The sequence below is a fragment of the Fonsecaea nubica genome (assembly GCF_001646965.1).
Source record: "Fonsecaea nubica strain CBS 269.64 chromosome Unknown Scaff3, whole genome shotgun sequence".
Classification (NCBI taxonomy): Eukaryota; Fungi; Ascomycota; class Eurotiomycetes; order Chaetothyriales; family Herpotrichiellaceae; genus Fonsecaea; species Fonsecaea nubica.
Genome location: NW_019173676.1, coordinates 85,312 through 99,665, shown reverse-complemented (window position 1 = coordinate 99,665; position 14,354 = coordinate 85,312). Strand labels below are relative to the sequence as shown.

Below are 14,354 nucleotides of genomic sequence, written 5' to 3'. Positions count from 1 at the left end.
ACTGCTGGTTGTCACGCGACAGGCGCAATTTGCAGAGCAAGAGGTGAACTTTGATGCGCCAGATCTATTACAAGCTGGCTTGAAAACCTTCCAGGCCCTTGCGAATTGCAAGCGGCCACCGAAGAGGGAAAAAGGACACGCTAAGACACCTACTACACACTACACACCACACCGTTCCCGCTATTGCACCAGACCAGACCACCAGACCACCAAAACCCCCCCGCCCCAGCTTTGTCGCCTCCCAGATCGCTCCGCCTGGCTCGATCGCCACCAACAGGCCAACTCGAGAACTTACGTCGTCATTTTTCACCACGCTTCTCATCTACACTCTTGCAAACATCACTTGCCAAACGACGACAATCGCTAACTTTCCCTCCTCAACACCTTTTCCTTTCGTTGTTGTAATTGTTCCTTTCGTCCCTCGCTCACACCCTTTGACGTCTGTTTTCTTTTTCCCAGCAAAAGAACCCGCCGTCTCTCAAATCGCCTTCCGGTCCTCCAACCCCGTTTTTCGTCGACCGAGGCACCAGAAACAAGCGGACTCCTCCGGCACTCTTTGGTGGAGGCGACAGCGAGGCCCTCAGGAATCCAGCAGACCCTGTATCGGTTCACCTGACAGAGGGCAAACCCTAATATTTCAGTTTCTTAATCCTGGGAGGCTTTCTCGATTTTTGTGTTTTTTGTTTCTTACGAACATCGTCGTCGCCGGTGAGGGATTGATTGGGTAAACATGCCCGCAGAGCCAGATTTGGGTGCGATTCAAGCCTCTCTGCGGGTCTTGAACGTGACTAAAACGACTTACCCCGCCATTCTACTCATCGTCTTTGTCGTCGCATTCGTCTATCATGGCATCAAGACTGCCCCTGATGACACAGGCAAGGTCAAAATTCATCCTATGCGAGGGCCTGGTGGGCGACCTCTCCCGATTCGAAGGAGATCCGCCAATCAAGTCAAGGAGGCCGCGGCAATCAAAGATCTGTCGCCTGCAGTCAAGACCGTTTTCAAGATCGGCCAGGCTGTTATTGTCTTGACCTTTTTGGGTAATGCGGCAATTCTGCTTTTCGAGACCTTGCTCAATCGAAAAGACGAATGGTGGCCCGGGAAGAACGCTGTGGTATGTTCGCGTCCGCTTAATACTCTCTCTCGCTCCGCAACTTACAACGTTAGATCTATGTTATTGCGTCAACATTCCTCTGGCTCGTGGTTTTCATCTCAATCTTAGATACGAAACCCTCCCCCAACTCCGCGCACTTCGTCACGTGGCTTTGCGCACTACCTCTGGAGGTCATTATCATCGCGGCTAGTCTCAGGATATATACCGCACCTCACTATGAACCTCGGGTGGGCAACCAGCAGGGAGGTAAGTATAGGGAGAAGATTACCGGATGGGAGTCGCTAGAAGTCGTGGTCAATCTTAGCCGACTTATTTTCCTCCTCGGCTTGTCAATGCTCTTCCTTGTCCTGAAGTTCAATTGGGGCAGACCCAAAGGGTTGGCTTCAGCCACCGAGGATGAGAGGAGACCTTTACTCGCCGCAGACGCTGAGGCTGGTGGACGACCAAACGGCCATGCTCGTCATGGCGATCCGCGAAACGCCCCATCATCAGAACCTAAGGAACAAGTTGACGCTTGGGCCAAGCCAACTGAGGTTCCAAATATCACCTGGTTTGCATATCTGAGGGGTTTCCTCTTGCTGATACCTTATCTTTGGCCCAAAAAGTCCTTCAAACTCCAACTTCTCGCCGGGTCCTGCTTCCTCATCATGATCAGCCAGCGAGTCATCAATGTTTTTGTCCCCGTCATGGTAGGCAAAATTACGGACGCCCTGTCCGGCGATGACGGCCGTGGAGTCCGGGCTCCTTGGTTGGATATCGCGTTGTACATTGTGTTCAGATGGCTTCAAGGTTCGCAGGGGATCCTGAGCGCAGCCAGATCGATTCTCTGGATTCCGGTGGAGCAATACTCTTACCGCGCCATTTCAACCGCCGCCTTCGAGCATGTGCATGGTCTCAGCGCCGAGTTTCACACCGGAAAGCGCACTGGCGAGTTGATTTCGGCCCTGAACAAGGGAAGTTCAATCAATTCATTCCTCGAAATGGTGACTTTCCAGGTTGGGCCGATGGTTTTTGATCTGGTGGTCGCGGTCGTGTACCTCACCATCAAGTTCGACGCCTACTTGGGCTTGGTTGTCGCCATTGTGACATTTCTCTACATCTATGTCACCATACGTCTTGCGTCGTGGCGAGTCACTCTGCGTCGAAACTACGTCAATGCTCAAAGAGAGATGGAAGCAGTGAAGAATGATTCTCTACACTCTTGGGACACGGTGAAATACTTCAACGCGGAAGATTACGAATTCAACCGGTACAGATCCTCGATCAAGCTCATGCAGAACTTTGAATACTGGGTGGATGTCACTCTGGCCTACATGAACACGGTGCAGGGCGCACTCTTCATGGTTGCTTTGCTGATCGCCAGTTTCATCGAAGCCTTCGAAGTTGCCCAGGGGGATCAGACTGTGGGCAACTTTGTGCTTCTGATAACCTACATGGCTCAGTTGCAGGGCCCTCTGAATTTCTTTGGGACGTTCTACAGGTCGATTCAATCAAACCTCATCAACGCCGAGAGAATGCTGGAACTCTTCAAAGAACAACCACATGTACTTGACCGAGAAGGTGCCGAAAAGTTGGAAGAATGCGCAGGGGATATCATATTCGACAACGTCAGCTTCAGTTACGACAAGCGAAGACCTGCCCTTGACCGACTGACTTTCCATTGTCCGCCTGGATCGACCACTGCGCTTGTTGGCGAATCTGGTGGGGGCAAAAGTACAGTTATGAGGCTAATTTTCCGCTACTACAACCCAGACTCGGGCCATATCAAGGTTGACGGCAGAGATGTCCAAGACATCACCATTGACTCACTGCGAAAATTCATCGGGGTGGTGCCTCAGGATTGTAACATGTTCAATGAATCCATCATGTACAACCTCCGATATGCCAACCAAAACGCCACAGATGACGAAATCTTCGAGGCCTGCAAGGCAGCCTCGATCCATGACCGCATCATGGAGTTTCCCAACGGCTACGAAACCAAAGTTGGTGAACGTGGCGTGCGTCTGTCTGGTGGAGAACGTCAACGCGTCGCCATAGCCCGAACGATACTCAAAAATCCCCGTATCACCATGCTTGACGAAGCCACTGCGGCCCTGGATACGGAGACGGAGGAGAAGATTCAAGAATCCTTCAACACCCTCGCGGAAGGACGGACGATGATTATCATTGCCCACCGACTGAGCACCATCGTAAACGCCAACCAGATTCTGGTACTTTCCCATGGAACCGTGGTCGAAAGTGGTACACACGAAGAACTCATCGCTCTGGGCGGAAAATATGCAAGCATGTGGCGGAAGCAGTCAAGGGCGCAGAAGGCTGCCGCCGAAGCTGCCGAGCTAAGGACTCGGGCGAAGAAGGCATTAGAAGATGCGGAGGCTGACAGTGCTAGCGTCAGTGAAGAGGAGGTCGAGCAATCGAAGAAGCGCGACAAAGGTCAATGGACCAAGGGCCACAAGAGGGTTAATTTTAGTGAAAGCAGTCATCTGCGGGCAAACTGGACAGTGGATGAGCATGATCGAGACGGCGACGATCGATCAGATACGTCCCAGACGGGACATGGGGATACCGTGCACGGTCACTCGGGAAAACCCCCAGGACATCCTTGAGATGAAACGATCTTATGCTTGAATTTACCACTTGACCTGTTGCGAGCTGGAAACGGTCAGCTCGACACCTGCCCAACCACGTGCGGCTATACATGATATTCGGGTCTTTGGGAGGGCGGTTCTATCTGTTTATTCTTTGTGGATTGTTTTTGCAAACGAGTGTTACACAGTTGTGATCGGACGACCAAAATAACGCCAGCCACACGAGGGTTTCACAACGGACTAGGAGTTGGAGAGTGCGCTCTAACACGGTACAAAAGTCCTTTGCTACTCCTTTTTTCCCTTCTTTTGTTCAGATATTCTAGGGCTGTCAAGATCTTCATCTCGCTCACGCAAGCAATATACGAAAAGAAGCCGGAGCTTCGTGGCCTTGAGGTGCATGCAATGACAGGAAGGGGACGAGGGTCTTGCGTGGGATCTGTCATCTCTTTCCCTCCGTGTGTGTGATCGAGAGAGTGAGGCAGCGAGAGTGAGAAAGACAGAGAGAGAATGTCGGTGCTTGTGCTTGTGCTTGTGCTTTTGTGGGCTTTTGCATCGTCTCTCCACCTCAGCGATCGAAACAGTGTACTCTACACTACACAGACCAGACAGATTGGACACATGAAAAGGCCATATAATAGATGATGAGAGTTTGTAATAGACAACTCTTGCTCTCCTGCTCCCCACCCACATCTTTTCCTCGGTCGACGGGTAGTAGTAGTAAGTATCCTGAACTTCATCCCTGGTCCAGCAGACATGAGCGAGGGTGAGGACGACCCAAGTCAAAACCGGCGTTTCTTCTTCGCCCCATCCGTGGCTGCGATGGTGCGCTTGAGTTCCATCCGGCGTCGGCTCGCGGCTTCTTCGGGCGTTTCTTCTTCCTTCTTGTTCGTCTTTGGCTCGATCGCTGGCTTTGTGCGTGTTGAGGCTGGTAGGGGAGGTGGTGGTGAGTGGTCCTGGCGCTGGCGTCTGGTGGTAGTAGCGAGGGCGGGGTTGCGGGACCGGGACGAGGACGCAGCGGACGGCGATGGAGACGGAGAGCGAGATGCGGAGGGTGACTGCGTATGTGTTGCGTCTTTGCCCTGCGCTCGCGGGGACGGTGATGTAGTTGTGTCGTGTGCCCTTTTGCGGAGACCGCCCAGGCGACCTGGCTTCCTTTTCGCAGGGGACTCGGTGCGGGTGCTGTCTGGGGTATACTTGCCCTTGGATGTATCTGGCGATGGCGGCGTCGCTTGTTTCTTTCCTATCCCCCCTCCCCCTCCTCCTCCTCCCCCCAGCCGGCCTAGACGACGTCGTTCATGTGCTGGTGTCGAGGGTTTCGCTTTGGCAGGAGGTGGAGATGAGGACGCGGTTGACGATGTGTCGTTTAGATCGTCATTTTCCACTTCCTCTTCCTCTTCTTCTTCTTCTCCCCCTGCCTCGGGTGTCTTCGATGCACGCGCGGCGACACGTAAATTGTGAGAAGGGGTTTCTTGCTCGGCGGCTCTTCCTGTAGAAGAGGTAGATGACCCCGGCCGCGCCGCTGGTGCTGGCGGTGAGGGGGAACCAGAAATCTTTCTGGATCGTAGTGTGCCGAGCTTGGGCTTTTGCGACGAGTGACTGCCCTTACTACGTGATGCAACGGGTGCTTGGGACCTTTGGTCGGCAGCATCATCCTCGTCCGAAGCTGTCGCCGTGGACGTCGACACCGTAGAAACCCGACGATTTGACGTTGACTTGTTCTCAACAGCGTCCACAGGGCTCGGTGAGCGCTTTGAGGCGCCAAAAGCTTTTGTGGCATTGCGTCGACCTAGACCACCGATTGTCGCGGGCTGTGCTCGTTTGGGGACTGGTTCATCCTCCTCGGTCTCCTCGTCCTCTGTGTTTTCACGTGTCGTCTTCTTAGGAACATCCTTAGATTTCAGGTGTGGTGGGGTCGCTTGACGCTGTAGACATGTCAGTGGTGGGAGGTTCTTTGCGTATAGTCAAACGTCTCACCTCGAATTCGTCGTCTGTGGATTCATCGTCTCTACCCGACTCTTTTCTTGCATCTTTTGTGGCCTTCGTTGATGGTGGCACAGACTGGTCCCTGCTTGCATGATCATTTTGATCTGGTTTCTCCGTGGAAGGCAGATCTTTCACCCAGCTTTCATGCTCGGCTTTACTGTGCGCGAAGCATTTCTCACAGCCCCGGACGAGGTTGCTCAGCCCAGTCCGGTCAGCGCCCTCGTACCCCTCGTCGTTGGCGAACTGTCTCGTCCACGACTTCTCGTCGAAACTCGTCATCCCGGGGACGTGCTTCTTTGCGTCCGCGACAGACACATGGCCGCCCTTGCGGGACGCAAAGCCCGCGATACCGGGGAAGACCAAGCTCAAGTCCACGGCAGAGTTACCAACTCTGTCGAGCAGGCGTGAGATGATGTGGTCCTTGTCCTTGATGATTCCGAGCAGAGAGTTTATTTTGGTTTGGGAGACGAAGACCTCGTGCAAGCTAGGCCGAAGGACGCGTTCTGCCAGCTCGGAAGCTCGCTGCGGCTCGAGGGTGAAGGTCCACTCAAGGGGCCGGAGTGGACGGGGTAGATCTTTCCTTGTCCGCAGCAGCAGCGTCTGCGAGTTTGCACGGCCGCCGCGAATCAGGGAGTTCGCGCCATCCCCGAGACTTTTGCGGATCTTGGAGAGCAGGACAGCGAACTGGTCCGATGAGACGGATGGGTCGATGCTCGTCTGTTGTCGGGCTGCTGCCGCAAGGATGTCATACTTGTCAAGCGAACACTCCCAGATAGAGATCAGGTCGGTGAGGAGGAGGGTGAGTGACTGTTCTTCCGTAGAGAAGGAGTAGAATAGCTTGGGGCACTGTCGTCGAGATGTGGTCTGTAGTTCTTGCCAGCCTTCATTGGTGGTATCGGGCATTGTATCACATAATCTGTTCACATGCTGCCCCCGAAGAATATTTTGGGCCAACAAGCTTCTGCTGCAGCCTTTCTCGTCTACACAAATGCCAACTTCAGCAGTTGACGTCGTTCGACGTCGAAGCCAAATTCAGGAAGAGGGAAGAGGAAAGAGAGCCAATCAGGACAGGTCTTGGCAAGTCTTGGCAGCCTGACAGCGACAACAGCTTCGACGTCGTCAGCATGCATCGTTTGGGCTATATTGCTACTATGTATGGTAGCTGCCCGCTCATTTGCCGCCGACCTTGGCTGGCTCAGCCGAGTCGTCTCAAGGCTGCTCAGGTCGGCGGCTAAGTGCTAGTACCTAACAATTCATCCTGTACAGGGCAAACACACAATGGCTTGTTGCTGGTCATCGGCTTTGTGTGACTCCAGCCAAGTTCTCAATGTGTGACAAGGTGAGCAGTGTTGGAACACCTAACCCCCAATCAAGCCCAAGCAAGGCCAGGTATATCATATTCGTTATTGATGGCGTCATTGACCCAGTCGTCCTGGGTCATTGTATGTCGTTGCCTCTCTCTCGACCTCTATTTACTTGACTAACAGCGATATCGTGAGCTGGTTCGCTCCGAATCACAGCCAAGGGTAGCGGCTGCTCACCGATCACCATGCCGCAAAAGCATTCTGAGAATGTCGTTGTCAGTGAAATCAAAGACTTCCAGCGCTTTCGCCATATACACTGGCGAGCACCAACTGTTATGGGCGTTGGTTTTCTGGGCGGCGTTATCCTCATGGCAGCCCACCACGCCCTCTACCAGAGCCTGAGCGGGAACCCTGCGGACAGCGCTCTGCTGCAGCTATGGGCGATTCGTGCAGGCACAGCGCTCGCCTTCCTCTCTAAGCTGTGTCTAGCGATCGCGACGGGAGTTGCGTATGATCAGTGGATGTGGGTCAAGCTGCATGCGAAGCCGCACGAGATTGGCGTTCTGGACTCGATGTTTGCAATCCCGGGCAATGCTTTCGAGTTCCTGGCTGTGCGCATCTGGTGGCGACGTCCTGTCCTTACCTTTTTGGCAGCCATCACTTGGTGAGGATACCTGCTTCACGCGACAAGATCGAATCTGACTCGTCCAGGCTCCTCCCCATTTCTGCTATCATCACTCCAGGTACACTGTCTGTCCAGCCTGTTTTGGTCTCTGAAACCGGCGATTTAGTCGTCCCTCAGCGGTCCTTCACAATTGACGGCAATATGTTCTGCGGCGTGATAACCGACGGCAACACAACATCTTATGCTTCGATGTCCACAGGCCTATCCAATCCGACATTTGCCACGGTCCTTTCCAACCGCGTTCTTCCCCTCCAGTCGTCCAGCACAAACCTAACCTTCAACCTTCAATTCTTTGGCCCCGCTGTCAGTTGCGATATGTCGAGTGATGAAGAATTTTCATGGGCGAAAAAGGCTATACTCGAGTACGAGGAGATGACCAGCACGAGAGTATTTTACTTTGGCTGGGCACCTCAACCTGGATGGGGACCCGACGTGAATGGCTCATTCTTCGCATCCACGGACTTACAGATCGGGAACAATCGACTGGATTTTGTATCCAAGGACGCGGCTCGTGTGTTTATCTATCTCAACACAACGGGTGTCGACGAGACCGGCGACCGAATCCAAGACGTCATCAACAAGGCAGAGGCCCAAATGATGACCTGTACGTTGTACAATGCGTCTTACGACACGCAATTCGAGGTCAAGAGCACTGGAGCACAATTCGTCACCGCCTCGTTGAAGCTCGAGGCTTGGATGCCTGCCCTCAGCTCAATGGAGGGTACGCCGCAAGACGCGCGTGTCCATCAACAGATGAATATGCAAGCCGTCATGGAATCTTTTGTCATGATGATCGGTGGGCCCATCACATACTCCAGAGACATCTCCTTCCCGACGATCAACTCTGTCTACGCTCTCGGGATGAACCAGGCCTTGTTCTCCGCGCAGCCAGGCCTGAACCAAACGGCCCTGACGCTCCGTCAAGCCAGGCGGAATGAGATGCTGTTTCAGAACATTACGCTGAGTATGCGGTACGGTGTCGTCTCGGGGTAAGTCCTTTTCACATGCGTCACGTCAGCTTTTGATTGCCATAGGGAAACTCTTCTCATTCCTGCTCTCTGATATCTGGCCAACTGACTGACATGAAAAACCAGATCCACCGGCAACGACCAAACGACAGCCACGGCGCTGCGCCAAAGATTCGAATCACAGTTCGTGTACGACCCGCGTGCGCTCCTCGCGGCGTACGGTCTGAGCGCACTCTTCGCCCTAGCCTGTGTCCTGCTAGGCGTGCACGCGCTGCTCCACAACGGCGCCTCGTACACCAGCTCCTTCTCCACCATCGTCAGAGTCACCCGCGACCCGGCTCTCTCGAGACTGATCGCCGACGAGGGCGATCTTCAAGGCGCCGAGCCCGTGCCGAAACATATTCGCAGGGCGGAGGTGCGGCTGGGGAGGAGCGCGAGGTCGGTGACGGCGGCGCCGAGCTCCTCGTCTAGCTGGATTTGAAGGGATTGTCCACTATAGAACGGAGTTTCCGTGGTATTACCAAACATTCAACGGTGAAAAGGGCAAGGTTCATTTTTGTTTGTGTGTGTGTGATATATAAATATATATAAAATATCCCCGCGTATTTGGTGGGCTTTGGCTAGATCCCCAGGTCTGGTGGCGGTATGTAGAAATCCCCGAGCTCGTTAAACAGCGAGTCCCAATCGATCAGGTCGCCGCCCGAGTATTCGAAAGAGAGGTTTTCCGGGAACGGTGGGGCGCCGAACTCGCTGGAAGGTTGGGCGCGATCGCTCGCGGCAGCAAGACGTTCACTGAGAGATTGCGCGGGCTTCTCTAGCCCGAACTGCTCCTTCAGCCGTCTGATGGTGTCCCACATGATGCTAGATGCCATTCTCGACTTGGTCCTCAGCGCGAAGCCGTTGCCCTCCCGCTTTAACGGATGTTGGCTGAGGTAGGAGATAGTGGTGCACGTTCGCGTCAGGTAGTCATGCTCCGTGACGGTGCAGGCGTGCAACGTGTTCCACGCCTGGCCAATTGCCTTTCTGGTGGCGGCGAGGTCGACCAGCGGGTGCTCGCTGTCTCGAAGCATCAGGAGGAAAAAGGTCGCAGCGATGAGCGATTCCTTCGTGTGCACGCTCCAGGAGATGATTTCGTCTTCGGCGTTATTGGCTATGTTGATAAGCTTCAACCCTGTCGCAAGAGCCGGGCCAATGAACTCATCCACGTTAGAGTGTCGGCCGTTTTCAGTCGTCGTGTTTGAGGAGGTGATTGCGTAGATATACAGGTTCAGCTTCGATCCGAGGAACAGAACCTCTTCGTGCGGCGACCACAAAACCCCGTGTGTCGATTCCATGAGCGAAAATTCCTTCTCAAACATGTGGATGGCCGAAATCGAGCTCTGGAGGACACCTGCCGGACTGAGGTCGGAATTGCCTAAGGTAGTATTCGTTCGGTATGAAAGATATGCGATCTGGAGTTGTTGCTTCAGCCGCAAGGGAATAGCGGGAGAGGGCGAAGACAACGCTTCGAGGATGGTATGGTCGATGGGTGTGGTGCAAGGAACTCCGATTCGACGACTCGCCCTGATCGCAGAACATTAGTGGACGATCGAAAAGGTCGGGGACAACATACATCTCATTAACGATGAAGCAGGCAACCCATGCTTTCCTTCTGGGAACAATGGCGTCTTCATCGAATTTGGAGCCGTAGATAAAATCATTGCTATATTCCGGTCGATGTAAACCTATCTGGAGGGCGGCATGGGTGGCAATCCCACTATAAGTCCACGACAGGTCGGTCCAGCTTCTGTCATCGCCTCCTGCCCAGGTGCAGAGGAGCAACAGAGCTTGAATCATTTCAACTGAACGATTTGCGAGGTATTCGGGACTGAGGACAAGCCTCTTTAGCGGCTGGCTGAGCTGGGAGTACAAGCTGGCATGCTGGCGGCATTTCGCAGCGACCAGGATAATGCTCCAGAACAGAGGAGGCCATTTCTTGGAAGACCTCAACGTGACCGAGGGTGCGGACAGTATGGGAAATCGAGGATGGTGATGGACGTAGTATCTTTATGACAGTGTCAGAGTGCGACGCCGCAAGACTTCACCACGAAACTCACCGCTCAAACAGCTCAACGATGGTATCGGGATGAATAGTCATGTTTTCCAGGGTCACTGATTCGAGTTCTCCGGCAAAGCTCGCGAAGGGGAAAGTCGCAAAGTCCTCCTCACCTCCAGGTAGGCGTGCCTGTGGCTCGGTCGACGCGCGGTCAGAAGCAGACGGCGCATGTTCTAGTTTCTGTTTCGCCTGGAGAAGCTCCTCTTCCAGTCTCTCAATGCGCCTTGAATCAAGTCAGGAATTTCCATCTAGAGGACGCGTTTGACTTACTCCTGTCGCTTCTCGCGCCGGAAGGAAGAGTCGATCAGACATCGTGACCCAGTTCTACTACATCTGCTGCAGGGAGCAGGGAAAGTCTGACTGGAGTCACATTTCAACTGCGCGAGAGGTCAATGACTTAGTCGCATATTGAAGGGTACTTGGAGGACAAGCCGCACTAGACAGCAACGCGTTGTGTGCTCAGCCTACCTTCAACTGGCGGCATTGAGTGCATGCCGGGCCTTTGTTTCGAGATTTGTGGATCTTGTCCACGGTCTGCATGATGAAAACTCAGCCGTATGACGGGAGAGCCGCCAAGGCATTTCGGTAAACTGGAAGCAGACGAGCCAACAGGAACATCTCATATGGTAGATGTTGCTCTGTATAGAGAGAAAAAGATGGTGCGAGCTTGAAGTGTGTCACGTCTTCCAACCTCGTCGAATCCAATTCTGCCGAAGTTTAGCCACTGAGTTGCGCCTTGCCCGCTGCCCGCCTCTTTTTTTACTCAACAGGCAGGAAACCTTACAGAGATCACACTTTGCACTCTTTCCACGACAAATCAAGGCTCAAGACACGACTATGACCGACGTCCAGCAGGCCTACAAGCGAAAGCGATCCCAATCCCCTCCACCCTGGCGGCGGGGTGATGACAGCAGACAGTATCGAGAACGAGATGCTCCCAGAGGAGGGCGAAACCATGGCCAGCCTCAGCGATGGTCCCACAAGGACCAAATGAGAATCAATCAGATGCAAGAAGATGAGCGCATGAGAGAGTGGGTTGCGCAAGAGGATGATTTCGTTCTCAAGCAGGCTAAGAAGAAGGCAGACATCCGAGTCAAGGAAGGGCGAGCGAAACCCATCGACTGGTTGGCAGTAACCCTCCGTGTGGTCGACCCTACCCGCAGTCCGTTGGATGATGAGGTTGAGGAGAAAGACCTGGACTTTGTGGACCCGGACAGCGTCTTTGACGGACTCTCTGAAAGCCAACTTTCCGAGCTGCGCCGGGATATTGAGACATACATGAATCTGGAAAAAAACAGGAAGAATAGGGACTATTGGCAGACCATGCAAATCATCTGCAAGGACCGGCAGAAGAAGCTACGTGCGTCAGGCCCGGAGGGAAGAGCAATGAGCTCCGTGGCGTCCGACATAGACAAGCTTTTGGGTCCCAAGTCATACGAGCAGCTGGAGGTATTGGAGGGACAAATAAGAACCAAGCTGGACTCGGACGAGCCCATAGATACCGACTACTGGCAGCAGCTCTTGGATAGCTTGCTTGTTTGGAAGGCAAAGGCAAAGCTCAAAAGAGTCTGTCAGGACGTTCTCGAGTCGCGCTTGAAGAATCTGAAGCAGGAGAACGAGCAGAAAGCACTCTTGGTCCAGCAACAACTTCAGAATGCTGGAGTCGAGCCCGCAGTCTCTCCTCAACACTCGAAGGAGGTGGATCCAGACCCGTTGTTGGAGATTCCGACAAAGGACAAAGGCCTGGAAGTCCAGGACGAGAAGACGTTTCTTCAAAATGTGGCAGCAAGCAGAAGGAAAATCGTGCATATGGGCTACGTGCCGGCCCCCAAAGCAGGTGCCAGTACGGCCTCGACGATCTCGACCTCACTACAGCCTCGACCAACGGCGCAGCCATCCAAAACCGTGGATCCCACCAGTCGATTTGACCGCTCGACAGAAGATGTATCCTCGACAACAAAAGCCCTCTTTGACCGCGAAGTCGCCAGAGGCGTCAACGAGAACGAGGAGATTTTTGCCGGCGAGGAAGAGACGTCGTCCGAATCCAAGCCGCTCTGGATGCAGGAGTACGGGGGCAAATATCGGCCGCGCAAACCGAAATACTTCAACCGTGTCCAGATGGGGTACGAATGGAACAAGTACAACCAAACCCACTACGATCACGACAACCCTCCACCGAAAGTTGTCCAGGGTTACAAATTTCACATCTTCTATCCGGATCTGATCGATCCTACAAAAGCCCCCACGTATAAGATCATCCGAGAAGGAGGCCGAAAGAAGGGCCAAACGATGGCACCTGCGGGCGAAGAAGATACCTGTATCATCCGGTTTATGAGCGGGCCGCCTTATGAGGATATTGCGTTCCGAATTGTGGACCGAGACTGGGATTATAGCTCGAAACACGACCGAGGGTTCAAGAGCACGTTCGAAAAGGGGGTATTGACGCTGCATTTCACCTTTAAGCGGGTAGTGTATCGGAAGTGACGAGATATCGTGGTGTGTGTCAGCAGAGATACAGAGCTTTACGCAGATTGCCAGGGGCCATTATTTGCTCGAGACGGAGCTGAAGGAGCTGACGGAGCTGACGAGGCTGAAGACTGTCGGTGTGCCTGATGTGAGGGCCTTTGTATTACGTGTCAAGAAGAGTCACGTTCGTCGGATTCTCTCGACCTGGCCCCCTATTGATGTGACGAGGATACGCAGCGATTTTCTGATAAAGTGATCAATCAAGCAAAGGGTTCATGATTGCCTGCCTGACCCATTGATGACCAACACACAATACACGCCCTCCGAGATCTGTCAGATCTGTCATACTGCATGTTGTGTTGTCTACTACCTATTACCTAGTCTCTAGTCTCTAGTCACTCCGTCTATCCGTCCCTCCTTTCCCTCCTCGGCCCATCTATCTACTCGTACCTCTCGAGGAAAAGGAGGGGGAGAGGGGATGGGTGGCCCAACAGAGTAGTGTGTGAGAGGTGAGGGAGCGAGAGAAGCGAGACGCCGGCCGGCATCCCACGGAATTCAGATATCGATGGTTTTGACTCCGACATGCACGAGGCCGTGTCTGTCTCTGTAATCCCGCGTGGCCCCCTCATTATTCACTCCTCTCTACCTCCTCTACCTGAACTACCTGAGATACAAGACTACCTGTTCAAGGGACTCTTGGTACTCTTGGTGCTGTAGATACCTGCTGCGCCACCGCACTACCAACCAACCATGCAGTGTCGATCCGTCGATCCCATGACGTCGAGTAATTGCGGTACCAAGCACCTACTACCAAGGACAAAGAATCAAGTATCAAAGTGTCAAGGTTCTAACAGTCGAACGGGCGAGGGGGACGATAGTGTCGCGCGTGCTGCCTTACCACTGTAATAGATGGATGGATAACTAGACCTGCTCAATAGAACGTGGGCAATTGGGATAGAAAAACGTGTTTGGTCTCATTATGTCTAGGGTCTTTTTGCCAAACATTCCCCTCCCCAAAAATGAATGCCACGCTCGACGTCAACTCTTCACCCTCAAAAACTCCCGCTGTGTAGTGTGTCTCAAATGCTAAGAGGGATATCCAATGCAGCAACGCTTCAACGAGAAACCAGTCGTCCACAAAATAAGGGATT

The 14,354-nt window shown here is 53.4% G+C and overlaps 5 protein-coding genes across 5 annotated transcripts; 3 read left to right on the top strand and 2 right to left on the bottom strand.

Moving 5' to 3' along the window:
* Positions 1–730: 730 nt before the first annotated feature.
* Positions 731–3,720, top strand: AYO20_00717 (hypothetical protein; the record flags this gene model as incomplete). Its single annotated transcript, XM_022639026.1, has 2 exons — positions 731–1,114; positions 1,168–3,720. 2 exons carry the CDS (start codon positions 731–733, stop codon positions 3,718–3,720), a joined length of 2,937 nt encoding a protein of 978 aa, XP_022504817.1.
* Positions 3,721–4,481: 761 nt separating this feature from the next.
* On the bottom strand, positions 4,482–6,588 carry AYO20_00716 (hypothetical protein; the record flags this gene model as incomplete). Its single annotated transcript, XM_022639025.1, has 2 exons — positions 4,482–5,624; positions 5,677–6,588. The coding sequence occupies 2 exons, from the start codon at positions 6,586–6,588 to the stop codon at positions 4,482–4,484; spliced, it is 2,055 nt and encodes a 684-aa protein (XP_022504816.1).
* A 646-nt stretch (positions 6,589–7,234) lies between these two features.
* On the top strand, positions 7,235–9,123 carry AYO20_00715 (hypothetical protein; the record flags this gene model as incomplete). Its single annotated transcript, XM_022639024.1, has 4 exons — positions 7,235–7,653; positions 7,701–7,732; positions 7,781–8,663; positions 8,769–9,123. 4 exons carry the CDS (start codon positions 7,235–7,237, stop codon positions 9,121–9,123), a joined length of 1,689 nt encoding a protein of 562 aa, XP_022504815.1.
* A 139-nt stretch (positions 9,124–9,262) lies between these two features.
* Positions 9,263–11,049, bottom strand: AYO20_00714 (hypothetical protein; the record flags this gene model as incomplete). Its single annotated transcript, XM_022639023.1, has 4 exons — positions 9,263–10,205; positions 10,255–10,686; positions 10,739–10,917; positions 11,008–11,049. The coding sequence occupies 4 exons, from the start codon at positions 11,047–11,049 to the stop codon at positions 9,263–9,265; spliced, it is 1,596 nt and encodes a 531-aa protein (XP_022504814.1).
* A 525-nt stretch (positions 11,050–11,574) lies between these two features.
* AYO20_00713 (hypothetical protein) lies at positions 11,575–13,221 on the top strand (the record flags this gene model as incomplete). The annotated part of the gene is made up of 1 exon (XM_022639022.1): positions 11,575–13,221. One exon carries the CDS (start codon positions 11,575–11,577, stop codon positions 13,219–13,221), a length of 1,647 nt encoding a protein of 548 aa, XP_022504813.1.
* Positions 13,222–14,354: the final 1,133 nt, after the last annotated feature.